The following is a 27,165-nucleotide window of genomic DNA, read 5'->3' as shown; positions in this document are numbered from 1 at the left end:
GGTAAATGCCAGAAGCTAGAACAAGACAAGGAAGGATTCTTCTCTTGATGCCTCAGAGGTGAATGGCTGAGCTGACATCGAGATTCAAGATTTTTGGCCTCAGGAAGGGAGATGAAAGTTGGTTTCTACTGTGAAAACATACCCAGTTTGTGGTTATGCTATAGAAGCCCTGGAAACAAATACAGAATGGAAACATGGAAATTCTTGGTACCACATTAATCGTGATAGAAAAGCAGCTCTATTTGGGGGTAACATGCTATGTTCAAATATTTTAAAACATCTTGAGACACTCCTGCAGTATTAACAATTAAATTATTAATAAATGGTGACATTGAATAACGAGCACAAATCAGTGTTAGTATTGTAGACTAACTGTCACAAATAGAGCCAACAATGTAAAAGGGCTCCAAGGGAACATAGTTGATTTATAATAGGAACAGAGCTAATTTGAATCACTTCCCCCATTTGCCAAGTTACATTTTCTGCTGATTGTAGCACTCACTGGTCGGACCTCTCTAAGAGTTTAACAGGAACTAAAGAAGTCCTTAAAACATGCACTGTACCCAGCACCCCTTCCTCAAAATTTCCTTGAGAATTTTGCCGGCAAGCAAATAGAAAACTCTTAAGCTGCTGCCAGGTGATGTTGATGACATTCCTGTGTGTATCTGTAGTTCTGGCATGAGTACAGGTCACCACATGGCACCTGTGCGTGCGTGCGTGTGTGTGTGTGTGTGTGTGTGTGTGTGTGGAGCTGGCAGTGGTGTTTTTGAACATCTGAATCAGATCACAGGGAACCAAAACCAAGAGGCTGGTATGTAAGGGAGTTTCCAGGGTTTTCCAGTGTTCTGACAAGGGCATCTTACTTGGGTCAGGGTAAAGAAAAAAGAAGTACAGCAAATGATTTTGTAAATGAGTATTTCTTGAGACACTTTCTCAGATTTTTGTTTCCTTTTTACTATTTTTTTCTTTTTTTGATTTTCGAGACAGGGTTTCTCTGTAGCTTTTTGGTTCCTGTCCTGGAACTAGCTCTTGTAGACCAGGCTGGCCTCGAACTCACAGGGATCCGCCTGCCTCTGCCTCCCAAGTGCTGGGATTAAAGGCATGCGCCACCACCGCCCGGCTCCTTTTTACTATTTTTTGAGACATGGTCTCTCTATGTAATCCTGGGTATCCTGAAACTCACCATGCAGACCGGGCTAGCCTCGAACTCACAGATACCTGCTTGCCTCTGCATCCCTAGTACCAGGTACCGCCCAGATTTCCGTTTACCTAACCATGCACAAACACTTACTAGCAATAGGATCCTATCTCTGAGAATAGGAGTAAGCCTATTTAAATTGGTTATGAGAAACCTGTTTTTATTTGCATATAATTTCACCATGAACCATCAAGAATGTTCTATTAAGCCAGTTAGCATCTAAGACCCATTTTTCAAATCATAATTTAGGCAATATTTACTGGGCCGGTTTGGCGCCACCCACCTCCCAAAGATGGCGTTCACTGGCTTTAAAAACCACACCTTCACCCCTCCTCTGTTGCACAGGCCGGGAAAGACTAGGTGGACCCCTCTCTGACCATGCGGCCCCGCCCTCCAAGACGTCCCCCCCACTTCCGGACACGGCGCCCCGCCCACCTCGCGTCTCCGGAATCTCGGCTCGGCCTGGCTCGATCGCTCTGCGTTGTTTCTCGGTTCCGATCGTCTGACTTCGGCGCTGTCTTGTTTGCGACGCTGTCGTGCGCTTTACGGTGCGCTTTACGGCAGCGGGCGGGGGCTAGGGGGGGGAAAGCCGCGAACCGGTGCCAGGGCCTTTCGGCCGGGAGGCGAGACAAGCAGGCGAAGTTGATGCCCGGCGGCGGGGTGAGCACGGCGTCTGGCCGGCTCCACTCCGCAGCGGATCCAAGAGGAGCGCGGGAAGCGGCCGCGACGTTCCGGAGCGGCCCCGCGGGCTCGAGCGGAGGCCGAGGCGGAGCAGGTGGCTCCGGGCCAGGGAGTGGAGGCCCCGGGGGGCCCGCGGGCAGGATGAGCCTGACCCCGAAGGAACTCTCGAGCCTGCTCAGCATCATCTCCGAGGAGGCGGGCGGCGGCAGCACCTTCGAGGGCCTCTCCACAGCCTTCCACCACTACTTCAGCAAGGCCGACCACTTCCGCCTGGGCTCGGTGTTGGTGATGCTGCTGCAGCAGCCGGACCTGCTGCCCAGCGCGGCGCAGCGTCTCACGGCGCTCTACCTGCTCTGGGAGATGTACCGCACCGAGCCGCTCGCCGCCAACCCCTTCGCGGCCAGCTTCGCGCACCTGCTCAACCCCGCGCCGCCCGCCCGCGGCGGACAGGAACCCGACCGGCCCCCGCTCTCAGGTACCGTCCACAGTCAGCTGTGCGGGCGCAGCCAGCTGTTCTGTCGAGAGCTTGCTGGCTAGGACAGTCCAGTCTCTTTGGAGAGAGAGGATCATCGCCTCCCGCCCCATTTACACTCTAACTAAAATAGGGAAGAGGTAGCCAAAAGTTCCAAGTTGGGTGCTTTTTATTTTTATTTGTTTTTTTTTTTTTTAATTTGCTGCACTCCAAATGATCCTTCCTAACCGAAAAAGCCAACAAACACATCGTACAGCTCACCGAAGGGCTGCACATAGCTTAGTGTGTCAAATACGGCTCATTCATTATTTTAAGACCCTGGGGTATGCGAAGTTAAAGCCAGTGACACCGAGTCTACCCCACTCCCCTTTTAAGTCTCAGAGTAAAGAAGTCGGTGTTGAGAACATGAAGATGTGGCAGGTTGAAATCCGCATTACACAGCCGCCTTCTTAGGCTGCTGGAATGTCATGTGGGCAGAGGATGACATTCTTCTCTAAGTCATGTCTCCTGGAACAGATTTGTAGAATGTTTACTTTTGCAGCATTGCCGACATCAGATGTAGGTTAGATTCGAGGATGCACCTTTAACTTTGGTACCACAGATGGACAGGGTCACCCCCTCTACTCCACAAGCCTAGCCCAGGACTCTAGAACAGCTATACCCACCCACTCACACCCTCCACCCCGTCACAAAGCTGCATTTTAGATTTTTTCTTAAAAAATCTATTTTTATGTTCATTGGTGTTTTGCCTGAATGAATGTCTGTGTGAAGGTGTCAGAAGCCCTGGAACTGGAGTCACAGACAGCTGTGAGCTGCCATGTCAGCGCTGGGAATTGAACCCCGGTCCTCTGGAAGAGCAGACAGTGTTCTCAACTGCTGAGCCATCTCTCTGTATCCCCCTAGATTTTTTTTTAAAAAGTGTATTTAAACTGGGCTGTATTCCAAGCCCTAAAAAAGCCTTTCTGAATGCTACCCTATGTAAGCTTTAGCCTTACGCAGGGATTGAAGTTTTTGATAACAGAAAACTCTGAAGAGTTATTATAGCCATGCGTTTCACTGACATTTCTCTAGATCGCAGAATCTCAAGTGATACACTTGTTTATAAACTTTATATTTGATTAACCGGAACTCAGTTACATTTAGTTATAAAAATAGCCTGGTGTGGCAAGTAGCAAGTGCTGTTTTACCAGATTCAAGTGAACTTAAAAAAGTAACCATTGGAGAGAAATCGGTGTACATTTTTATTTGCAGGGTTTTTGCCTCCTATAACTCCACCAGAAAAGTTTTTTCTTTCCCAGCTGATGCTGGCACCCCCAAGGGAACTCTTCAAAAAGACACCTCGCCAGATCGCCTTGATGGATGTTGGAAACATGGGGCAGTCCGTGGACATTAGCGGCCTTCAGTTAGCCTTGGCAGGTAAGGAAGGGCCGTTTGAGCATTCTTGTCTGTTCACGAGAGCCTCTACTTAAAATCCAGATTTATTACTTTTATTTTTTTTTAATTTACCCATGTTCTGCCCCCATCTCCCTGTCTGCCACTGCCCTTTTGTTTGTATTTTTTTGTTCTTTTTTTTTTTTTTTTTGGTTTTTCAGGACCGGTTTTCTCTGTAGTTTTGGAGCCTGTCCTGGAACTAGCAATCCAGGGTTTCTTTATGGCTGTTCCTGGCTGTCCTAGAACTTGCTCTGTAGACCAGGCTAGCCTCTAACTAAGAGCTCCTCCTGCCTTTGACTCCTAAGTATTGGGCTTAAAGTATTGTTTACCAACCGCCATGGCAGATTAAGCCCTTCTACCCCAGCATCCCCTCTTTCACTTTTTATTTTCTGTGTTTTGTGTGCTTTTAGTTGATGCCCCCGTCCATCCTCTCGTCCCACCTCCCTGCTGTCCACCCTTGCGCAGACCTTTTACTCTAGCACCCCGTTCCCAGTCATTTGTGTCAGTGTGGTATCGCCGTCCTTTCCCTCCTGAAAGCCTCCTTTTACTCCCTCAGGTTCCCGTTCTAGTTTTCCAGAATTTGCAAACATTACCACACTGCATATACATATATAAGCAGAGTTAATTTGTATATGTGAGGGAACCTTCTTTGTTTTGCCTGCAGGAGAGAGTGACTATCGGGGCTTTCTGTCCTCCCCTCAGATGAATGCTGTCCAAATCCCTTTCCTCCTCAGAGCTCACCACACGGTTCATCTCTGAGCCAGACATGGTAGCACAGGCCTTTAATTCAAGCACTCAGGAGGCAGAGGCAGGTGGAGCTCTGATTTCTGTACCATCCAGGGTTACATAGTGAGACCCTATGTGAAGAAAATAAAAGGTAAAGCGAACATCCCAAATCCAGATCATCTGTGTAACACATGAAGCAGATATCTTAGTAAGATCTGTGTACTAAAGTTATGTTTGCGGGTGATTTCTATTGTGTTTTCTTAGTTTTACAAACACAAGCAAACAAATTGAGCTTTAGTGACTGCACGGAGCAGAGATTTACCATTAACAGTGTTCGTTTCAGAAGTTTGATTTAAAAGTCCCAACAAATACCTGTTATATATTGATTGGCTTTCTAACTCTTAACTAGTTATGTGTTTTTCTATATCTTGGTTAATAGTTGTTATTTAACTTCTTTTATTTTTATAATCAAGAATGAAAAGGTGGCATTGGTTTATTTCAGTTAGCATTTTTCTTGTTTTTTTTTTTTTTTTTTTTTTTTTTTTTTTTTTGGTTTTTCGAGACAGGGTTTCTCTGTGGTTTTGGAGCCTCTCCTGGAACTAGCTCTTGTAGACCAGGCTGGTCTCGAACTCACAGAGATCCGCCTGCCTCTGCCTCCCGAGTGCTGGGATTAAAGGCGTGCGCCACCACCGCCCGGCTAGCATTTTTCTTGTTGACTGAACAAGACTGAATATCATATGGAATGTTTGAGGTATCTTTTCATATGTCTTTGGCTAGTTTTTCAGTGAGTTGATGGTCTTTATCGTCTAATTTTAAAGCACTTTTTATCATGAATTTAGTTCTTTGTCAGTTAAGCCTCAGAACACCAGAGTGCATCAGTATCATGTTAAGGAAAGAAAGCTGAACACTTTACCTTGGATTAATTTGACCAAGATTAAACCCAAGTTTGACTTCTTTTCTTCTTTCTCTATGTCTTCCCTCAGTCTGTAGTTTTGGTCTGGCTTGTCTGTAGTCTCTCTGTCCCCTTGTCTATGTTGTTGTCTTCCTCCCATCCCCTCAGGGTTTCTCTGTGTAACAGTCCTCGCTGTTCTGGAACCCCTCTATTGACCAGCCTGCCCCTGCCTCTCGAAGGCCAGGATTAAAGGTGTAAGCTACCACTGACCTGTAGTCTGTAGTTGCCCTGGCATCTGTAGTCTCTCTGATGTGTGAGTGTGACTCTGTCCCAGTGTTCCCGTTGTCCTGTCGTGTGTATCTTTGCCTGATGTCTAACTGTCTCTAACAAAGGCCATTACTCTGTTTGAACATTGTGGCATCACATGGGAGAGGAGTGAGGAGACTTAACAGGAATCCTTATCAGCACCTGGCTGTATAAGGTCTCTACACACTGTTTCAGATTACAGCTGTGCATTTAGTTCATGTTGTAAAGCTGATACATGGGAAATCCAAGAGCAAGTCAAGTTGGTTGTTACATTGTTCTTTGAGTAGACAGCAAGTTCTTAGGTCAAGTCTTAAGTGACCTCAACGTATATTATTAACTTGGGCTGTGAAGTCCAGAAAGAATTCCAGTTTCTTAGAATGTAAGAGATATTTTACAAGAGATTAAAATCTTATAAGAAAATATCTTTCAAAAAATTGTATCATTAGAGTCTTCTGGTTTTGTTTTATTTCTTAGATTTAGTTTATATACATACAGATGTATATACACATATGTATGTTTATGTACATATGTGTATATACATCTGTATGTATATATATATGAGTGTTTTGCCTGCATGTATATATATATACATATGTGACTGGTGCCCTTAGAGTCAGAAGAGGGTGTGGAATCCCCGGAACAGGAGTTATGCATGGTTATAGGCTGCTGTGCTGATGCTAGAAATTGAACCCAGGCCTTTTGCAGAAGCAAGTGCTCTTAACCACTAAGCCATCTCTAGCCTCTAGCCCTTTATTTTTAAAATGTCAGAGTCTGAAACATGGCTTTGTATCCTCGTTCCTAACATCGCTTCAAATGTTTATTGGCCATTTATAGTTTCTGTAAAATGTCTGTTAAAATCATTAGTTCTTTTTTCCTTGTCGGGTTATTTTAATGTTATTGTTGTTTGGTTTATAGGAGTTAAAAGATAACTATTTTGTACCCCTGCTCTATTCATGGTGTTCTCAATTTCAAAGTGTCCTTTCTCCCCCCAGTCTCAAGTAGCTAAGGCTGGCCTTGAATTCTTGATCCTCCTGCCTCCACCTTCCAAATGCTGGGGTTGCATGTGTCTTGTCCCCAGGTCTGGCTTAAAATGTTTGTCTGAATCTCTTCCAGAACGTCAGTCTGAACTGCCAACCCAGAGTAAAGCTAGCTTCCCAAGTATCCTCAGTGACCCAGACCCGGATTCCTCTAACTCTGGATTTGACAGCTGCGTTGCCTCTCGGATCACAGAGTCTTTAGTTAGTGGACCAAAACCGCCTATTGAAAGTAGGTATATTTGAATTAACTTTACATCTGGCATTGCTCGGTGGAACTTTTCAGTTTTTGTAATACTTGTTTTCATTGAATCTGATGAGAGACTTCCTGCCTTACTGTCTAGAATATAGTAGAGATGAACGGTAAAATTCAGTTTTTTTTTAAAGCAAATTATACACTAGGATGCTTATTACTTATTTGTTATATGCCTGTCTGGAGATAGAAATTTGTATTTTATTAAAATGAATCTGAGTTTGTTTTGTTTTAATAAGACAGCCTCTTGTGTAGAGTAACATTGAAATCTGTGCAGCTGAGGATGACCTTAAAATCCTAATCTCCCAAGTGCTGGGGTTATGTATGTGCCATACCCAGCTTTTTTGTTTTCTTTAAAGTGTTTGGGATCAAACCCAGGACACTGTGTAAAAGGAAAGCACATACCCAGCTTTTTTGTTTTCTTTAAAGTGTTTGGGATCAAACCCAGGACACTGTGTAAAAGGAAAGCACTCTACAGTGAAGCTACACCTTCAGCCCCTGAAACGGACCTTCGGTAACTTCATGTCTAACAGGGTCATTTTATACTTCTTCACTAATATTATTATTACCTTTTGTCTTTCAGTTTTACTGACTTGATAGCCTTTATTTTACTTTAATAGAGGAAAAAAACAAAACCCCCAAAACCCACTGAATTTGAAATAATCTAGCTGTACCATTTGGTTTTACAAGCTCCTGGGTGATTGAAGACAAAGACATTCTGCACGGGGATAGGAACATCATCTCCTAATTACAGAGCACCAGGACTTGGAAGCTTCCAGTGTGACTTCCATTTGGGTTAAAGTGGTTTTACTGTTTGAAGTTTCAGCTAGTCACAAGCATGTCACCAGATCCATGGCACATGGTGGTTTTTGGTTTTTGCAGGCAGGGTTTCTCTGTGTAGCCCTGGCTGTCCTGGAACTCACTTTGAAGACCAGGCTGGCCTTAAATTCACTGAGAACCACCTAGCCTCAAGTCAGAGATCTGCCTGCCTCTGGGTTTGATTGCACAGGCAGCCAGCCAGCTGTGTGTGTAACTGGGTGTAGCCACACCTTGACATCTTTACCTCACATAAAGAGCACTTCTCTGAAGAGCTGAAGACTGTAAGTGGTCTGAGGAGAGAGAGACACAGGAATTCATTCTGGTGATACTAGTGAGCAGACAGTGAAGATGTGTGCTTGGTGTTACTTTGCCAGCAAGACTTTGTCAGTAAATTCGAGATTCATCTCAAATTTGGCAGAGCCTAGGATCCAAAACAGGACATACTACCTTCTGTCCTATGCGGGAAATGCTCTCTGGGAGGCTGGCAATGTAACTGGGTAAATGTCACTGTTAGGACAAAAAGAGAATCAGTGGAGAGGGAGGGAGAGTTCTTTGTCACAGTTTGCTAGAAGTTACTTGGTTACTCCTGGGTCTTTTGTGGGGTTTATCATGCAGGCAGGACCCATAGCTGGGTATTTAGGTGGCTGGGTGTCTGTCTTGTTAAGTAGTAAAATTTACTGTGCAATTTGTCTTTCTTGAGACTGGCCACTTGGATATAGTACTGTGGGTCACTGGGAGTTAGGCCACAAGTGTTTATGTAAGATATTATAAGCCACTGGGGGCAGGCTTGTTGACTTGGTTGTCATAGTATGGGGTTTAGCTTTTCATCTGTGTAGTGACCAAGTGAGGTGTGATGTTAGTTCAGGAGGAGTTTTACTGAGTTTATTTTACTATGTTGATAACTTACACATCAACCTTGAGTTGCAGGGATAGCTCCAACGACTCCATGTAGCACTATGAGTTTCTGAGTGCAAAAATAAATAAAATCTTAGTTATAAGCTGGGTGTAATGGCAAATGCCTTTAATCTCAGTGGCAGATCTTTGTGAGTTTGGGATCAGCCTGCTCTATGTAGTAAATTCCAGGACAGCCAGGGCTATATACTGACACTTAAAAATAGTAATATTAACAATAATAGTAAAAACTGCTAATTTTTATCTGCAGCCTAATGGCTACATACTTGACTTTAAAAATTCATGCACATGATTTCCTCTTTCCAAAAAGCACATTTGGTTCCTGGCATCATGCTGATTTTGTGTGTGTGTGTGTATTTTCTTAGTTATAATTTGAGTGGAACTCTGATTTTATATCATTACTTTTTGAAGCATGAAGTTGATCATATATTCTTATTAAAGGCATTCTTGCACTTCATTGAATGAAATGAATATAAGGTGTGTGCAGATGGTAGCTCAGTGTACTACTCTTATTATAGGCCACTTCCGACCAGAGTTCATCCGCCCACCACCACCTCTCCACATTTGTGAGGATGAACTGGCCTGGCTAAATCCTACAGAACCCGAGCATGCCATTCAGTGGGATAAATCAATGTGTGTTAAGAATAGCACTGGTGTGGAGATCAAGCGAATCATGGCCAAAGCCTTCAAAAGCCCTTTATCTTCTCCCCAACAAACCCAGGTAAGTATGTATGTATGTATGTATGTATGTATTACAAGCAGTGTCCTATCCTCCCATAAGTGATAAGTCGGCATTCAGGAGGAAGCGATCTCTGAAGCTGTGTTCTGGCCTTTCCAAAATTTGAAAATTTTGCTCTGATGAGACAAGTCTAATGACTGAAAATCTAGACTCTGTTCATTTTGTCTCAGGGAGAGGTGGTGGAATAGGAAGGGTCTCAATTTGGGGCACTGTCAGCGCATATCAGCTAGGTATATCATGTGCTTTGCTATATTAGGCTGGACAGTAACTCGAGGATGTGTGGAGTTACTAATATTTAATAAGCAATGAGGTTCAGGGAGTAAGACTTTAGCATACGATGTTTAATGGTGGACTGAGGTTATATCTCCTGCTGTTCGAGATTACTAGAGGGACCCCTTGGGGAAGAAGAGCAAAGATACTCCAGGTTATGTATTTTATTAGGTTGGGATACTTTCAGGTTAGAATTGGTAGGAAGATACTGTTACCTCCAATCCAGCTTACCACTTAAAATATGCATTTTAAAAAGATTTGTTTTATGTGTATGGTTGTTTTGTTTGCATGCATGTCTGTGCACCATATGGGTACAGTGCCCATAGATGCCAGAGGAGGGCATCAGATCCTTTGGAGCTGCAGTTAAGATGTGAGTCTCCATGTGGGTGCTAGGAACCAAACCCTGGTCCTCTAGAAGAGCAGAAAGTGCTCCTTACCACTGAATCATCTTCTAGCTTCCCCACAAATATTTTTTAAGTGATGCAATAGCAATTGTTTGTAGTTTCTGTTTGTAGTCCAGTGTGGAATATATTAGTAGATAGAAGGATATAACAGTTAAGACAAAAGGGCATGGTGCATGCCTGTAATCCTAGCACTTGGAAGGTAGAGACTGAAAATCAGAAATTAGGTGGTGGTGCACGCCTTTAATCCCAGCACTCGGGAGGCAGAGGCAGGCAGATCTCTGTTCGAGGCCAGCCTGCTCTACAAGAGCTAGTTCCAGGACAGGCTCCAAAGCTACAGAGAAACCCTGTCTCAAAAAAAAAAAAAAAAAAAAAAAAGACCACTGGCTGCTCTTCCAGAGGTCCTGAGTTCAATTCTTAGCAACCACATGGTGGCTCACAACCATCCATAATGAGATCTGGTGCCTCTTCTGGCCTGCAGGCAGACATGCAGGTAGAATACTGTAAAAATAATAAATAAATAAAATCTTTAAAAAAAAGAAAATCAGGAATTAAAGGGCAGGCTTCACAAGATAGGGTCTCAAGACCAGCCTGGGCCAAGGAGACAGCCTCAAGATAAATGATTTTGTTTTAAAGAAAAAGTGTGTATTTGGAGAAGGAAAACAATATTTCCATCTCTTTGAATTGCAGAGTGTGGCTGTAACTTGAACTTTAAAATACTATAGGTAGAAGACCTGAAGTGTCTCCTATTCCATCCCTTTCTAGAGTATTTCTCTTTTTTCTGGATAAGACAGGGCTTGGCTCTTGTTCTGAATTATTCTGTGGTTTATGGAGTTGTGTGTGGCTTTTTTTTTTTTTTTAAACTGAAACAGGGTCTTACTATATATACCTCAGATAGCCTTGAACTCACTCTGTAGCCCATGCTGGCTGCCTCCTGCTCTAATGCTTATATTACAGATGTGTGCTACCACACTCAACTTGGCTTGTATGTTTTGGGAGAAGTTGGTAATTGAGATTTTAAGGATGACACTATTATGGTCATATTGTATACTCCCAGACAAAATCAAGACTGTCATGTCTATAGGAAGAATGACTAGTGGATTTACAAATTGCCTTTTATTTTTCTATCATCACAATTCAAATCTGAAAAAGCATCAAGACATAATGAATATTGCTTTGAGGGAAGAAATTTAACAGATTAACTCAACAAGGATAATTGTATAATTCTTATATAAGACATGGGTTTATATGTAGGAAACATACTCTAATATGACTCAAGAACCTCTCACTTTGGTTTTATTTAGCTCCTTGGTGAGCTGGAAAAAGATCCCAAACTTGTTTATCATATTGGCCTTACTCCAGCGAAACTTCCAGACCTTGTGGAGAACAACCCTTTAGTCGCTATAGAGATGCTGCTGAAACTAATGCAGTCGAGCCAGATCACGGAGTATTTTTCTGTCCTGGTCAACATGGATATGTCCTTACATTCAATGGAGGTCGTAAATCGGTAAGCTTTCATGTTCCACCAGAAGTATAGTTAATATTCAAACCCTTTTCCTTGTTCTTTCTTTTCCTTTTTCTGATACTGTTAGCTTACATTGAGTCTTAGTATTCACTACATGTGAATTTAGCCTCCTCCATTTCTAAGAACTCAGTTGTTAAATTTACACCACTGTCTTTTGTGCCCTCTGCAATCCAGGTATTCCATTTCTTGGCAGCCAGTATTGGCAGCATGCACATGTGGGTCTTAGAATCGGACTTCTAGGCATGCGGTCCTGAAGATTGCTAGTGTTCTCCCAGCTTTTGTTACTGTTGTTGTTGTTGTGAGTCAGAGTCTCTATGTATCCCAGACTGCCCCCCCAGCTCTTTCTTGACTTTGCTCTTCAGTGACCCTCAAGGGTGTGTTCTATATAGGTTTCACCTTTTATTTTCTTTACAGATGTATTTTAAGGTAAATTGTGAATTAAATGTACTTAGGTGGGTGGGTATTATTTTTCTGAGGTAGTCTTTACTGTTTTTCTTTTGAAATAGGATCTAATAGCATCCTGGCTTCAAACTAATAGCAGTTCTGAATGCCTCATTCTTTGAACCTTGGATTATAGGTGTGAGCCAAAACACATTTTTTGAACATCTCTATATAAGTTGGCAACTATTTTAAACTTTAACTGAAGAGTGTGTTAAGTCAACTGGTGACAAAAGCTTGGCAGGTAGCTCGGTGCACAAGAAAGAGGCGGGAGAAGAAAGGAAGCATGAGCTTTCTAATTACTTTGTAAGCATTGTGTCACTGTGGAGCTGGCTGGCTACCTGTTGAAAACATGCTGTTTGCATGTTCTCTTTGCTGGGACCTCCTTTATCATAGTCACAATTGCTGTTTTTGCATTGGCTAAATTTGCCATTGGATGGAGCAATCTGAGTGTTCTTGGATTCTGCCTCACTGCATTCCTGTAGTAGTGTCTTTACCAATCAACTACTGGTTCTGCTTGTTTCCTAGCACTCATATAATTTATCATTCGCAAGGATGAAGCAGCTTTGCTGCTGATGCAGATCTCAGAAGGCAGAGCGTGGGTAGCAGCTTTCTTAAAGTACTTCAGTGCCTTAGGTCAAATAGTTTGCAGTAGCCAGCCCTGTGTCTTAATATTTCCTGGGTTGAACTTGACCTCAGTGTGGAATATTTGGTTATTTTCCTCTAAGGCAGGGTTTCTCTGTGTAGCCCTTACTGTCCTGAAACTTGCTCTGTAGACCAGGCTGGCCTCAAACTCAGATCTGCTTGCCTCTGCCTCCCAAATGCTGGGGTTAAAGGTGTGCGCCATCACCATCTGGCTGACCCATTTCATATTTCATTTAATGCTTTGGAAAATACCCTCTTGAGTTTAAAGACTCTTAAGCTTGTTACACAGTTGCTAAGTCTTCTTCAGGACTTTGTAATGGTCAGTTCTAAACCTGTGTGTCTTGTTCTCAGGAAGGCCTGTTTTGGTCTCTGTCTATTCAAGTAACTTTACCAGGTTCATATTACTTCTGCAAAGCTTCATTTTAATCTGATTATATGTTGTGCTGTTTGGTCACCTTCATCTCAGACACACTGCCTCTCACAGTGCTTATACTTACAGGACTTTTCTACGTTATCAATGATGGTAATAACTGTTGAGGTTGAGCTTGGAAGTGGGTAAGACCAAGACTGACAGTGATTCAGCCAGGAACACAGTATGACACTCACTGCTTAATGGGTAATTACAGAGTAAAATATGTAAATATAAACTTAACAGGACTGTCAGAGGTTTAAGTGGCTGTGGCTCTTGGGTTTAAAACTAGAGAATTGGGTCACATAAATTTTCACTAGATAACCACGGGGAAATTTTGACTTCATGCTTATATTACTTCTTAATATTAGCAAATACAGTTAACAGCTCAAATTTTCTTTCATGAAACAGACTAACTACAGCTGTTGATCTACCTCCTGAATTCATTCACCTTTACATATCAAACTGCATCTCTACTTGTGAACAAATTAAGGATAAATATATGCAGGTGAGTAGTAGAAATGCTGTAATATTATCATCTGCCAGGAAAACAGGTTTCTAAAACTTGCCCCTTTTTCTTTTCCAGAATCGCCTGGTGCGTCTTGTATGTGTGTTTCTCCAGTCGTTGATCCGCAACAAAATTATTAACGTGCAGGACTTGTTTATAGAGGTACAGGCCTTCTGTATTGAATTTAGTAGGATACGGGAAGCTGCAGGCCTCTTCCGGTTGCTGAAGACACTGGATACTGGGGAAACCCCTTCAGAGACCAAAGTATCAAAATAATACCTCACCAGAACTTTCCCTTCTGTTGCTCAACTGTATTTGGATTGGTTGTATTTGGATTGGTTTTTAAAACTGTTCAACTCTTGAGTGGATTGCTTGCTTTATCTAAGAAATATAAATGACACTATTTACTTAAGCAAAATTTCCTTTTTCTTAAGAGGAGTTTCCCATGGGTGAATTTTGGTAAGAACTTGGGGAAATGTATTTTTTAACTCTCTTGCTGATGACAATCCATAGGAGAAATAATTATTCTAAAAAGTTATTGTAGGAAAGGAAGTGCAGGTGTCTTGCTTTTTTTTTTTTTAGTTTAAAACAAATCACCCACTTTTTTCTAGGAGAGTAACCTAAAAGCCAAATATTGTCCTTTGTAGCTTCTAGTACAAAACATGTTCAATGAGAGTAAGTGAAGACACTGAGAATTCATGGTTCAGTCTGTGCTCAGAGCAGCTGAGTGTAGTTATTAAGCAGAGTCTGAACCAAGGACTTAACAATTCAAGGTTTCTCTGTGTAGCTTTGGCTGTCCTGGAATTCGACCAGGCTAGCCTCAAATTCAAGAAAGCCACCTGGGGGCTGGAGAGATGGCTCAGCGGTTAAGAGCACTGACTGCTCTTCCAGAGGACCTGGGTTCGATTCCCAGCACCCACATGGCAGCTCACAACTGTCTGAAAATGCAGTTCCATGAGATCTGACACCTTCACACCAACAAACGTAATAAAGTTAAGTAAAAAAAAAAAAAAAAAAGAAAGCCACCTGCCTCTGTAGTGCTGGGATTAAAGGTGTAATCCTGGTCAGCATACACTTCTTAGCAACAGTGTTTCTTGAGCTTCTAACAAATATGGGCACTCTCATGCAAGGACCTTTTGCTAAGCTGTAATAGCTGGAACTTTATCAATGGTAGCCTAACATGGGCATGTTTTTTGTTTTATAGTTTTCTGGTATACCAGAAGGGTGTACCCTAGATGCCTGTTTGGTGGGGAGGTAAAGTAAGGTCAGTGCTTAAGACAATGGTGCCCTAGACAGGGTCTATGTAGCCCTGACTGTCCTGGAGTTCTTGCTATATGGACGAGGCTGACCTAGAATTTAGAGATCCTCCTGCCTCTGCCTGGTAAAGGTGTGTGCCACCACATCCAGCTATTATTATTTTTTTAATATCTAACTTTGACATGCCTTTTTATTTAGATTATGATTTCTAGAATAAATTTATAGGGATGGAGCCGGGTGGTGGTGGCGCACGCCTTTAATCCCAGCACTTGGGAGGCAGAGGCTGGTGGATCTCTGTGAGTTCGCGACCAGCCTGGTCTACAAGAGCTAGTTCCAGGACAGGCTCCAAAACCACAGAGAAACCCTGTCTCGAAAAACCAAAAAAAAAAAAAAATTCATAGGGATGGAAATCTGTTCTCCAACATTTGGCAAGAGTTTAAGGAAGCCAAGCTTGGTGGTTTTGTTTTATTTTACAAATTAGTGTTCTGACAGTGGGGAAGGAACAGAACTCCAGATGTTTGATACATTCTTCTTATTCTTAGGATTAGAGGAATGGGCATTGAGCCCCTGTAGGAGTGACCCACATCTGAACTAAACAGGTGACTTCTCTCAATGCCCCAAAGTGGCCACCACCATTTCGAAGATGGCACTGGGCAAACACTGTTTTTTTTTGTTGTTGTTGTTGTTTTTTTTTTTTTTCCGAGACAGGGTTTCTCTGTAGCTTTGGTGCCAGTCCCGAAACTAGCTCTTGTAGACCAGGCTGGCCTCAAACTCACAGAGATCCGCCTGCCTCTGCCTCCCGAGTGCTGGGATTAAAGGTGTTCGCCACCACCGCCTGGCCAAACACTGTTTTAAAATGACAAGTTTTGAAGACTCACTGTGGGAAACAGCTTTATAGCTGATGTGCATGTCTAACCTCTAGCTAGCCCAGGGTAGCTCTAGCTGTAGCCCAACGCAAAACTGAAAACTTAAAATAGCATTTCAAGGATGGTGTGTGCATTTTTAAAGCTTGATTATGTGGTTCTTGAGTGTGAACAAGTGTCCTGTCAACATGTCAAAAGGATGGTTGCATGAGTTTAGGAAAATAATTTAACCTGTAGCCAACAAGGACAGAACTGGGACCCATGAATACATGCCTAAAACTTATTAACATATAAAAGCTGTCAGTCTTATTAAGCTGACACCAGGAAAAGATAATTCACCACATTTATTTTAATGTAACTTCCAAGACAAATGCAATGATCCCCACCCTGCTAAGGTACGAGTTTGGAAGGGACCCTTGCAGTGAGAGCTGCAGCAAAAGACAAAAGCAACTCAAAAATTTCTGCACATCAGAAGACAAGCTGTGTTGTGGCACACAAAGGAGAAATCAAGTGTCCATATTGATTTTGGAATCCCAAATGAAATTCTCAAATACAGACCCTACAATGAGGAGGTCAAGATCACAATTGTGGGTCTCACTAGGAAAACAGAATATAAAGAGTAGCTGTGGTTGGTGAACATTATATGTACATAAAGTTGGTAGCACCACTAGGTTACTCTAGGTTTAGCATGTTTACACTAGGTACACACCCTGGTTCAGCCCTGTCATCCCAGCTATCTGGGACTACTGACAGGATTGTGTAAACATGGAAAATTAAAGCCAACCTAGGCCACAAGTTACCTATCATCTCCAAAAAAGGAGGTAGAGTTAGAATCTTAAGTGAGACTGAATAACCACAATCAACTTTTAAGCGTAATTAAATGAGTTTAATTTAACATAGGTTAAACTTCATGACATTTTTTTTAGTTCAATTTAAATCTTCAAATCACCTGTCCAAAAAAAAGAACACTAATCAGTAACATTTTAATAGAAGTTTTTTAAAAACACATTTTGGAATCCCAAAATACAACCACTTAAATTATTCAACAGCATTTATTACCAATTTTATCAATTTTACAGAAACGAGATCACTAAGTTTATAGGACACATTCTCATACCTAATTTTAAGTAGCACACTTCATATATTTTAGGTAACATTTCCATAGTAATTGTGTATCTCAGAAATCTATGATCTACCGGGCAGTCTACAATATTTTGAATAGGTCTTGTTAACAGGGGTATTTTATCTGAGAAATTAGCAATTAAGAAAACTGTCTACATTAGGAACATCCAAGACTTACAAAAGAACTGACACACAAACCTGAGATTCGGTTACTACAATGGGCCCACAGAAAATACTGTTTTTCTCAGACTTGTCATCAGCCCAGCACGTAACCTGCCATTTGTCATAGAGACTGACTGACCTTATATTTTCAGTGAATGGGCACAGATACTTCAACTCATGATTTTCTAGACTTTGCTGAGAAAGAAGTCTCAGCAAAGTGTGTGGCAGATACCACTATAATGAGTGATTCAAACTATTTCTGAAAATGAAATGCTGATGTTTCTAAGGCTTTAAAAGCAAGATTGAGCTGGGAAAAAAAAAAGACATAGGTAGCTTTTCTAATGTACTGTGCCAGAGAAACACATCACATTATACCACAAAGCTATCTCTGCTTCAGGCCAACACCTAGTGCTTAGGAAATGGCAAAGCAATGTTTTCCTGACCTTAAGAACTGCTTTTGTCTCAAAACAGTGTCCTCAAGTTCCAGCTAATAATAGATACACACTGATTAAACCTCATCCTTCCTTGAGCAAATAATATCAACTTGCCTCAAGGAAACTGCTGCCCAATTTAGCTATCTTACTCTGGAAGGGCTACTATTACTTTTACAATTCTAGCAGTCCTTGATTTGGTAAGTGTATCTAAAGGAACACTGATTCTGCTTGATCAGGGTAGTTAGTCTGAGACACTGATTATTTTTCTTAGCGTGGGAAGGCTTTTCCTAGCTCCTCCTGGAAAGTTGACCATAGGCAGGAAGCTTCCACCCTGGCATTACTGAGGTCAGACAGTGATTCGCTTCGGGAGGTTTTGTCATCGTGTGCCCACATAGAGAGCAAACTGTTGATGGAGACACTGCAATTCGGCCTTTTATTGTCATCATTCCTCAGCAGCCATAGGAAGAATCATCTGGGAAGAAAGGTTTAAGACCCCAATCAATTCAGCATGTAAGAAACAATTACCTGCCAAGTGAGACCATGTGCTCACAAATAAGGTTTTCTGCTGAGAGAGCCAAAATATCAATCAATACTGCAGAGTGAAAAGCCAGGAGAGCAGGAACCACAGCAAACCACCGTCTGTGTCATGGACACTGCCTCTTTCAACCACTGCCTCCAATCTTCAAAACACTATTCAGAGTCAGAAGTGGTCCACATGCTTGTAATCTCACCACTGGCAAGGCTGAGGCAGAAGGATGGTGAATTCAAATTCAAATTGCATTAAACAGTGAGACCCTGCCTTAAAAATTCTTCAGTAATCGTAAATAATTAAAAACAATTTACATCGCCCTATCACAATATCCTTTGTAAAAGCCAGCTTCATTTACTGTTGGAATGATGACATTTTCCCTGGTATGTCTTAAAAGACAGCACTAATCTACTTGGTAAAGAATTCCTATTTGCACTGACCACAGTGGTTCAGTAAGAATTTGTAAACCCAACTGAGTCTCTTCACATAAGACAGATTTTCTACTTCAACAGCTCATCATGTTCATCTGGTCCTACATTCTTTCAGTAAAATACACATTTTACTATGAGTAGCTAGAATCCAACTGTAGAAAAATAGCTTAGTAAGACACTTTCATGTCTTAGATACAGTTTTAAGGATAAATTTAGCCTTTAAAATTGTATTTACTTGGGGCTGGCGAGATGGCTCAGCGGTTAAGAGCGTTGCCTGCTCTTCCTATTCAATTCCCAACAACCACATGGTGGCTCACAACCATCTGTAATGAGATCTGGTGCCCTCTTCTGGCCTGCAGGCATATTATGTAGACAGAATATTGTATACTTAATAAATATTAAAAAAAAAATTGTATTTACTTGGTGCTGCCTTGGCATAGCCTCTGCAATTCTCTGGAGACCTGGGGCAGCCCTTGATGCTGATGCCTGTGAAGATGGAGGTGTATGGTGCCATGGTGCTGCCCTAGGGCCAGCTGTAGGACATGGTATCCATGCATAAACAGACACTTGTATGTGAAACTGTCAGTTATTACTACATACAAAAATCTCAAAATTGTACTGACTGGACTCATTTTTAAAATGATAGCAATTCCAGGCTGGAACAATTCCTATATATTATGGAAGCAGTATGTATAATAGTCCAATATACCTATGACTGCTGGACACATACCATCCCATTTTGTTAAGCCCACTAGTTCAGTGACTACTGAAAGCATGTGGTTCAAAATGGGAAGATCTACCTTCCAGCCTTTTGGAGCTTATTCAGGTTATGACTGTAATGCTTAGAGAAGGACCTTTGCAGTGTTCTCCATCCTATCATTTCTACATCCTTTCCACTGCACCTAAAAACAGGACCATCAATGACCTATATGCCAGGCGTGCCAAGGGAATTTATATACTCATTTGGATACCTCTCTCCCTAATCCCAGTGGTTCTGCCAGCTGTCCTTACCCACCAGGTGGTCCATACTCTGCCACAAGTTCCCACTTTTCAGACTCCTGTGGTCAGAGATGACACAATCAGTAAGGACACTATCGGAGCATCTCTCAGCAGTCAGTGACAGAGATGGCAGATGGAGGAAATGCATCATACCTAGGGAGGATTCAATGCCTTGAAACAAAGAAAGACCATAACAGATCACTGGAAACTAGAAGAAATGGTCACCCATTTAGATAAAAAGTAGCTGAAGTTGATCAAAGCAGAACTTGTGAAAAAAGATAAAGAATTAAGTTTTGCGCTGGAGAAAATGGAAAATTGATCTGAAAATGATACTGATGAAGTTATTCCTAAACCTGTATGCAGAAGAGATGCCGTGAGGATACTTATCTTTTCCCTAGCAGAAGCCTCGAGGACAGTAATAGATCTGGAAGTGTTTCTGACTCCTGTTTGTCTCCTGTCCTGTAAGTAGTTTCAGCTGAAGGCATTAATGCAAAAATCAAAAAGACTATGGATCAGTGAGCTCCAGTGACTTGTGGTGCCAGCCAGAAACACTTCTTAAAGCATTCTTTCCTTGGACTGGAGAGATGGTTCAGTGGTTGGAGAACCCAGGTTCAATATCCAGTACCTACAAGGTGGCTCACAACCTTCTGTACCAGTTCATCAGATCTGATGTCCTCTTCTGGCCTCTTTTGGAACTAGGCATGCAGATGGTACACAGACATACATAGAGGAAAAGTACCCATACACACAAATGAACTTTATAAAAGCACTCTCAGTTTATCACTGAAGTGTAAAATATTTTGAATCAAGAATATATTTTTCTCTGTCCTTTGGGCAAAGACTGGCTTTTATTAATAGACTTTTTATCCTTTGTAAACTATTTGTGCTGACTGTTGGAACTATGCTAAATAAAATCTGTTACATAAAATTTTTTTGTCAATAAGCATTTATTTTTGTCTACAAAGTAGACATGCAACACAAGTTCAGGATCAACAAAGGACTCCTCACTCTTAAAAAGTGTATTTGACCACTCTAGAACTTAGGCAATGACCTTAATAGGCTTTACCTGTAGGAACACCAAGCAAAGACAGATAAAAGGTCATAGAGAAACTGAGCTATGTTAAAATCTCATTAGAAAAATGTTAGTCTAACAACAAGAATCAAAATTTTAATTTAAATCTTTTTAATTTTAAAGATTAGATCCACCGAAATATACTTAATTTAAGAACATCACAGTATGCCTACTTGAATTTCTCAATCAATATTTTAATACTTTTAATGTGCAATATGGCATTCCTGCCAATTTTTTTTTTTTGGTAGAAAAAAACATGGATAAATGTCCTCCTTCAGGTAAAAATGCAAACCATAAAATCAACTAGTGTTTTTTTTTTTTTTCCACAATTCCAAACAATAAAAAGGTATGCTTGGTTTTGAAGTCTCTATGGACAATATAGTGCAAGACAGTTGATTTCTCTCTTCCCTCAGTTCCTTCTTTTTGGCTTGAACTCAAAATCCTCTTGCCTCAGCCTCCTGAGTGCTGGGTTTACAGCTGTACACCCTGCCTACGGCAAGATTTCTCATTTTACAAGTTCTAAAGAGTCTCTGCTTCAGGGAAAAGTCATTTGATCAATTACTGAATTATATTACACAATTCTACTTTAACTTAGTGAGCTTTGTCTAAAAGCCCGAGAAACAGAATCTTGGTTTACAGTACCACAGAAGCTAGTCTAGTACTCAGAACCCCGCCCCCCCCAATCTGTGACAGTCTGACACAACAAAACTTATAATATACATCATACTTTAGTAGATAAATAGATCAAGGCTAATTAAAAGTCCTTTTAGGAATAAAATATCTCAGCCCTTTGTATATCAAATCTGAATCTGAAAGGTAAAGTAAAATAATATCCACTGTTTTCAAGTATACAAACTATGCCCTAGAGTAAAAAATTAAATGTCCTGTAGTTCAAGCCAAGGCTCTGTCGGTGAGGCTGTCAGTGAGGATGTGTGCTAGCAGATGGATCCTCCATGTTGAGGGTCATTCCTGCCGGCTCCTACAACAAAGCATCAGAAGCCACCCTAGGTCAGTAGGTCTGTCCAACCTCAGTTACACATTGGAGAAACAAATTATAGAAACATTTAAATAAAACTTACATGTAAAAATGACAACCATGTCAAAGAATGCCAGTAAGAGAAATACAGAAATACCCCTTCCTTCAGTGTGACAGACAGGCTTTCTTTCCAGTGTTACCAGAGCCAATATTCACCCAGTGACTGCCTTTGAAGGACCTCTGTGTTTACACATCTCACAAGTGGGGACATGCTCTTGAGAAAAAAAAAAAATATTTTTTTTCTGGATTCTGAACTCAGTGGCCTAAATCATAGTATGAACTTTGTCTCAACAGGATTTCTAAAAGCAAAATTCCTTACTCTACTGAATATACTGCCCTGTAATGTCAGTTCAGTGTTAGCCATAGATATGGTGAGATCAAGGCCCAGCTTTATGATCCTGTGAAATCCATTCCCTAGTGCTTCTACTCTGATGTATTCCTTTTCCTTTTTCCTCTAGTATTGGTTTAAATTTAAAACTTATAGGAGTTTGGAAGACGGTTCAGCTCATAAGTGAACCCAACCTCAGCCCAACCCCCAGAACACTCATAAAAAAGATGGGCATGGTAATGTATGCTTGTAATCCCAGGGCTAGAAAAAGTGGACAGGGATGATGGATGCTGTGGCTCCCCAGTCAGCGTAGCTTATGAGGGAAGTCCCAGGTCAGTGGGAGACTTCACCTCAAAAAATAAGGTAGATAATGCCTTGATGGTGACCTCTGGCCTACACATGTGTGCACAACTGCACTTACACCCACATACACATGTGCAGTCCACCGCCCAATACACACATATATGTATACAATACAAACTGAAGTTCTAATATTTCTATAAGTTTTCCTAAACACATTAAAAGACACACTGATTCAATTTGAATCCTACTGTTTTGACAATCTTTTAGGATGGCCAAATTCAAAATTAGAAGCATCAATTATTCTCAATGAAAATAATCTATAGATTAATTCAATTCTACTAAAATATTTTTTTTAAATTTTTTATGATTTATTTATCTTTATTTTATGTGCATTGGTGTGAAGGTGTCAGATCCCCTGGAACTGGATTTTTTCAGACAGTTGTGAGCTGCCATGTGGGTGCTGGGAATTGAACCCGGGTCCTCTAGAAGAGCAGTCAATGCTCTTAACCGCTGAGCCATTTCTCCAGCCCCTCTACTAAAATATTGGTGGGGTTTTCTTTTAACAGACAATATAAAAATTTTATTTTATATGCATGAGTATTTTGCCTGTATGTATGTATGTACGCACGTATGTACAACATGCATGTCTGGTGCTTGTAGCAGCCAAAGAGGGTACAGAATTTCCAGGAACTGGAGTTACAGATGGTTTTGAGTCATCATGTGAGTGCTGATAATGGATCTCAGAGTCTGAAGAGCAGCTAGTGCTCTTAACCATGGAGCCATCTCTTTAAGAACCCCCTCTTTTGTTTGCGGTGTGGGGGGGTCTCACAATGCAGTTCTAGCTGGCCTGAAACTCCCTATATAAACCAGGCTGGCCTCACACTCACAAAGATCCACATGCCTCTGCCTCTCAAGTGCTGGGATTAAAGATATCAAACCAGGCTCAACATAATTTCACAATTAGTCTTTAAAGAATGCAGAAGAGGGTAAGATGGCTCAGAGGGTAAAGGTACTTGTTGCCAAGCCTGGCAATCAGAGTTTGATCCCTGGGACCCATGGCAGGATAAAACCGACTACCACTTGCATGATGGTACCCCAACAAATAAATGAATAAATTAATTAAAAGGGGGTAGAAATGGAGACAGAGCTCAGTTGGTAGAGTGCTGGCTTAGCATGCATACAACCCCGGGTTTGATCCCAAGCACTGCACAAAACCCTGGTGGTAATTCATGCCTATAATCTCAGCACTTGGGAGGTGAGATCAGATAATCAGAAGTTCAAAGTCACCCTCAGCTACCTAAGGATTTTGAGGATAGGGTGGTCTACATAAGACTAGGCTGTTTGAAAAAAGAATTTGAAATAAAGGGGGAAAAAAAACCCCACAAATATTAGCAAAACACAGGTCAGTAATTCTATAACCAACACCAAGAAAAAGAAAAGTTTCCTATTTAGCATTCCCTAAAAGGTCTAAGGAGACCCAAGAAGATAGAAAAATTAGAAAGAAACTGAAGGATACAGAAATTAGGCACTGGAAGATGGCTGAATGTCAGAGTTTTCCATTCTTAGCACTTAGAAGAAATAAACGGAGGGAGAAGATACAAAATACATGACAAAGGTCTTATACTTTCAATATTAAATTTAAAAAAGTTCTAAGAAGGAGCTAAGAACATATAGCTCATATAGCCCTTATTAGACAAGCCCAAAATCACAGGTGATTGACATCACTGCAATACAAAAAAAGCTTTTCTAGAGAGTCTATGGTGGTTTGAACAAGAATGTGCATAGGCTCATATATTTAAACACCTGGTACCCAGCTGGTAGAGCTGCCTGCCTGGGCAACATCAGTGGTACAGTCTTATTAGAGGTGTGTCTCTGGGGGTGGGGCTTTGACGTTTCAAAATCCAGTTCTTTTCCTCTCTCTGCCTTGAACTGTAGATGAGATGTGAGCTCTCAAGCCTGCCTGCTGTCATGCTCCCTACTGTGGTCATGGATTCTAACCTTCAGGAAGAGTGAGCCCCAGTAAGGGCTTTCTTTCAAGTTGCCTTGGTCATGATGTTCTGTCAGGGCATTATTAAAGTAACTAAGACAAAGCTTGAACTAAGAATTAGTATGAAAACATTAGTTGTGTTGAGAAGCAGAGGCAAGACTGTGAGCTATGCTATACTACACAATACAATGAGACTACAGAAAACCAAAGAAAACACAAAATAAAATAGAGATAAATTGAGCAACTCAGAAGAATATTTAAAAACTTAAATACAACATGGTCATAAAAATTTATCTACCAATGACATAGAAAAGAACAGTTTTCTGAATATTTACATGATGTTTCTTGAGAAAGTATTTATCAAAAGGTTAAAACGGTATCTCTAAGTGTGAGACTGTATGCTTTCATATTTTTTCTTCCCATTTCACTCCATCACTGATAACACCATCACAGCTGCAGCCACATACCTAGTAACGCTGTGTCTTCCCCTGCATCTTCTTTAAAACTGGGGCGGTGTGGCGCAGAGTCACTCGAGGAAGATGACGGAAGGTTGCTTTCTCCACTCCTGTCCTCATCTTGGGATGTCACACTGAGATTCCCAACAGAAACACTTCCTGGGGCAGCTTCTGGAATGGGCTCCTGTGTATCCTCAGGGTCCCCCTTGAAAGGCAGACAAAGGGCAATGGTTTTCTCAGTGACATGAGCACAGTGTGGGGTCTGTTCCTAGTAACTTAACATAAAACATCTGACTTTCTACAGGGAAGCACACCACCTCTTCTATCCAATGTCATGATAAAAAGGGGTTAATTCTCAAGACCTAAAAGGTTTGGTTTGGTTTAGTCTAAACATAGTTTTCCAGTCTCATGAAAGTTGTATCTGACCTTTTAAACTATTTATTCACCAAGTGGCTCTTTCCAACTGTCTTCCTGTAGAGTCTGTGAACTTGTGCAGCCTCACTGATGCTCCCTCAAGAGGCAGCCAGGTGCCCTAACGACAGCCCCAGACAATTTTGCAGCACAGCACTAGAGTATCAGAGATAACCAGGCTCTAAACAGCTAAAGGCTTTAGATTTTTGTTTGTCTTCTTCCTTATATATAGTGCCCTCCCTCTTCTACTTGATGCTTTGAGGGAAGATAATGAAAGGAAGGTCAGAGACTCCTTTAGCACCACTACATAAAGCCTCAACATCAGCGGGTGGGTGTTCTAGACATTCTTTTTGGTTAATCAAAGAACTAAAGCTGCATGCAGGCAGATGAAACTGCAGGAAAATGACTAATGGATGGTAGCTATAAGCATGGGAGTCACAGGCACAGGCACTCAACTTCCTTGGGTTCTCAAGATGCCCTTGGTCTGCTCTATGAGCATTTTAAAATCACCCCTTCCTCCCTCACTGGTAACTAGACATCCTAGACACTCAAAACCGTTCTTCCCTGGCACCAACTCCTAACACATTCCTGTCGTAATGTCACAATGCCAACTCCTGTTCAGCCCCATCCCAACCTGTTTCTCTAAACACCTGCCAAAACCAACCACATGCTAACCTTTAACCTGACAGTTCATATCCTTGTGCACACACCACCTACCTATTACACCCTGAGTCAAAGCCCTCATCAGTTCCACTAAAATATACTCTCTCCATCTTTCCATGTCTAACAGGCAGTACAAGATCTTTCTTTTCTGATCCAGATGGCATTTACTATATTCCCTCGTTATGCTGTATCTCTGGATATGTACTAGTTCCATTTGGCCTAAAATAGAAATCCCCAAGAGTCCTTATCTAGCAAAGGAGCTTGCTTATCTCTGAGCCAAGCTCAGTGTAACATCTTGGATAGTATCCCTCTGATCAGTGTCTTCGCAATGAATGCAGTGGACACAGCTGCAAACCAAAGGACTGCCTTTAAAGTCTGCGTAAAGGGTTACTGGTAACTCTTGAGTGCTTACAAGGGAATAGGGACCTCTTAAAATTGAAACATTGAAGGACACATAAATTCTTAGCTTTGAAGTTATAATAACTTTCTGTCCTTTACAAAGTAAGTCATATATATATATACTCTGGTTCTCTATATTCTATCTTAGCACAAGCTTAGGAGTGGACCTAAGAAAGGGAGTTCAAGACTTTTTCAAGAAAACATTTCACTAAATTCTATATTTTTTCATTTAATATTCTGAACCATTCAGCTTCTTGCTGAACTGTGGTTTCTATAGTAGAGGGCAAGAACCAAGCACATTAGGGAGGTATGCTATCCCAGGCTAAAGGGACTGAAAGAAGTTTAGGTATTCTCTAAGAAAGATTTCAGGACAAAGCAGGATGGGGTTGTGGTACAGTAGTTCTTAGGTGCCAACCTTTCCTCCCTGAAGGGCTATTGCAAGAGAATTATGAACTACTATGTGAAACATTCTACAAGGCATGTCAGCAGCAAGAGGACACAGAAGTTAGAGGATGATGTCACACCTGTAGCCTATGAAGACAGTTTTGTTCCATGGGCAGTTCATTAGTGACACCATTATAGAAGCTTACATGGCTATTATGGCTTAAAGTTTCATAAAATGTACATCCAGTTTATGTGCTGTGGGGAACTGACTCTGAGGCTTCAATGCAAGATATACAAACTACATTCCCAGTCACTTCAAATTTTTATCTAAAATACTTTATTATTTAATCAATAGTATTTTGAGTAATAATAGATCATATGGGTAGGTATCTAAAAAACAAACAACAACAAAACAAAAAAAATTAAAGAAGACCTCTCCCCATATCTTCTCTACGTAGGGAAAAAATAACTTATGTTTAAAGCCAATTCCTTAACAATTAGCTATAAGTTTTAAATTAATAGAGTACGGACAATAAGAGTGCTTTATATAGAGGCTGTGAAGATGAAATGTGGCTAGACAGTCTCTTTCATTTTACTCTTACATCCCCTAAGAAAGGTCCTTGCCCATCAAACTATCACAAAATAATAGGCAAAATACAGGGCAAATTTAG

The 27,165-nt window shown here is 41.3% G+C and overlaps 2 protein-coding genes and 1 non-coding gene across 7 annotated transcripts in view; 1 reads left to right on the top strand and 2 right to left on the bottom strand.

Moving 5' to 3' along the window:
• The first annotated feature begins 1,771 nt into the window (after positions 1-1,771).
• Positions 1,772-14,071, top strand: Cnot11 (CCR4-NOT transcription complex subunit 11). Its single transcript, XM_041656620.1, has 7 exons — positions 1,772-2,354; positions 3,603-3,767; positions 6,820-6,972; positions 9,243-9,445; positions 11,439-11,641; positions 13,563-13,659; positions 13,738-14,071. Exons 1-7 carry the CDS (start codon positions 1,844-1,846, stop codon positions 13,933-13,935), a joined length of 1,530 nt encoding a protein of 509 aa, XP_041512554.1. The 5' UTR covers positions 1,772-1,843; the 3' UTR covers positions 13,936-14,071.
• A 2,182-nt stretch (positions 14,072-16,253) lies between these two features.
• Positions 16,254-27,165, bottom strand: part of Rnf149 (ring finger protein 149) — a 31,026-nt gene continuing 20,114 nt past the window's right edge. Inside the window, exons 6-9 of one of the 5 annotated variants that reach the window (XR_005974612.1) lie at positions 24,650-24,842; positions 19,469-19,627; positions 18,023-18,239; positions 16,254-16,728 (exon numbers count right to left, since the gene is read on the bottom strand). Coding sequence is in view for 3 of the 5 variants with exons in the window: in XM_041655378.1 (XP_041511312.1) it covers positions 18,160-18,239; positions 19,469-19,627; positions 24,650-24,842 (432 nt within the window). In the remaining 2 variants the exon portion in view is untranslated. The other 4 variants (XR_005974613.1, XM_041655378.1, XM_041655380.1 and 1 more) reach the window with 4 other exon arrangements.
• On the bottom strand, positions 17,837-17,951 carry LOC121451146. Its single transcript, XR_005974679.1, has one exon. It is a non-coding gene; the product is annotated as a small nucleolar RNA SNORD89 (small nucleolar RNA).

Source organism: Microtus oregoni, unplaced genomic scaffold (genome assembly GCF_018167655.1).
Source record: "Microtus oregoni isolate MIOR12 unplaced genomic scaffold, Mior012 000007F_ref0000211, whole genome shotgun sequence".
Lineage (NCBI taxonomy): Eukaryota > Metazoa > Chordata > Mammalia > Rodentia > Cricetidae > Microtus > Microtus oregoni.
The sequence above is the reverse complement of the archived record's forward strand: the minus strand, read 5'-3'. Positions and strand labels throughout refer to the sequence as shown.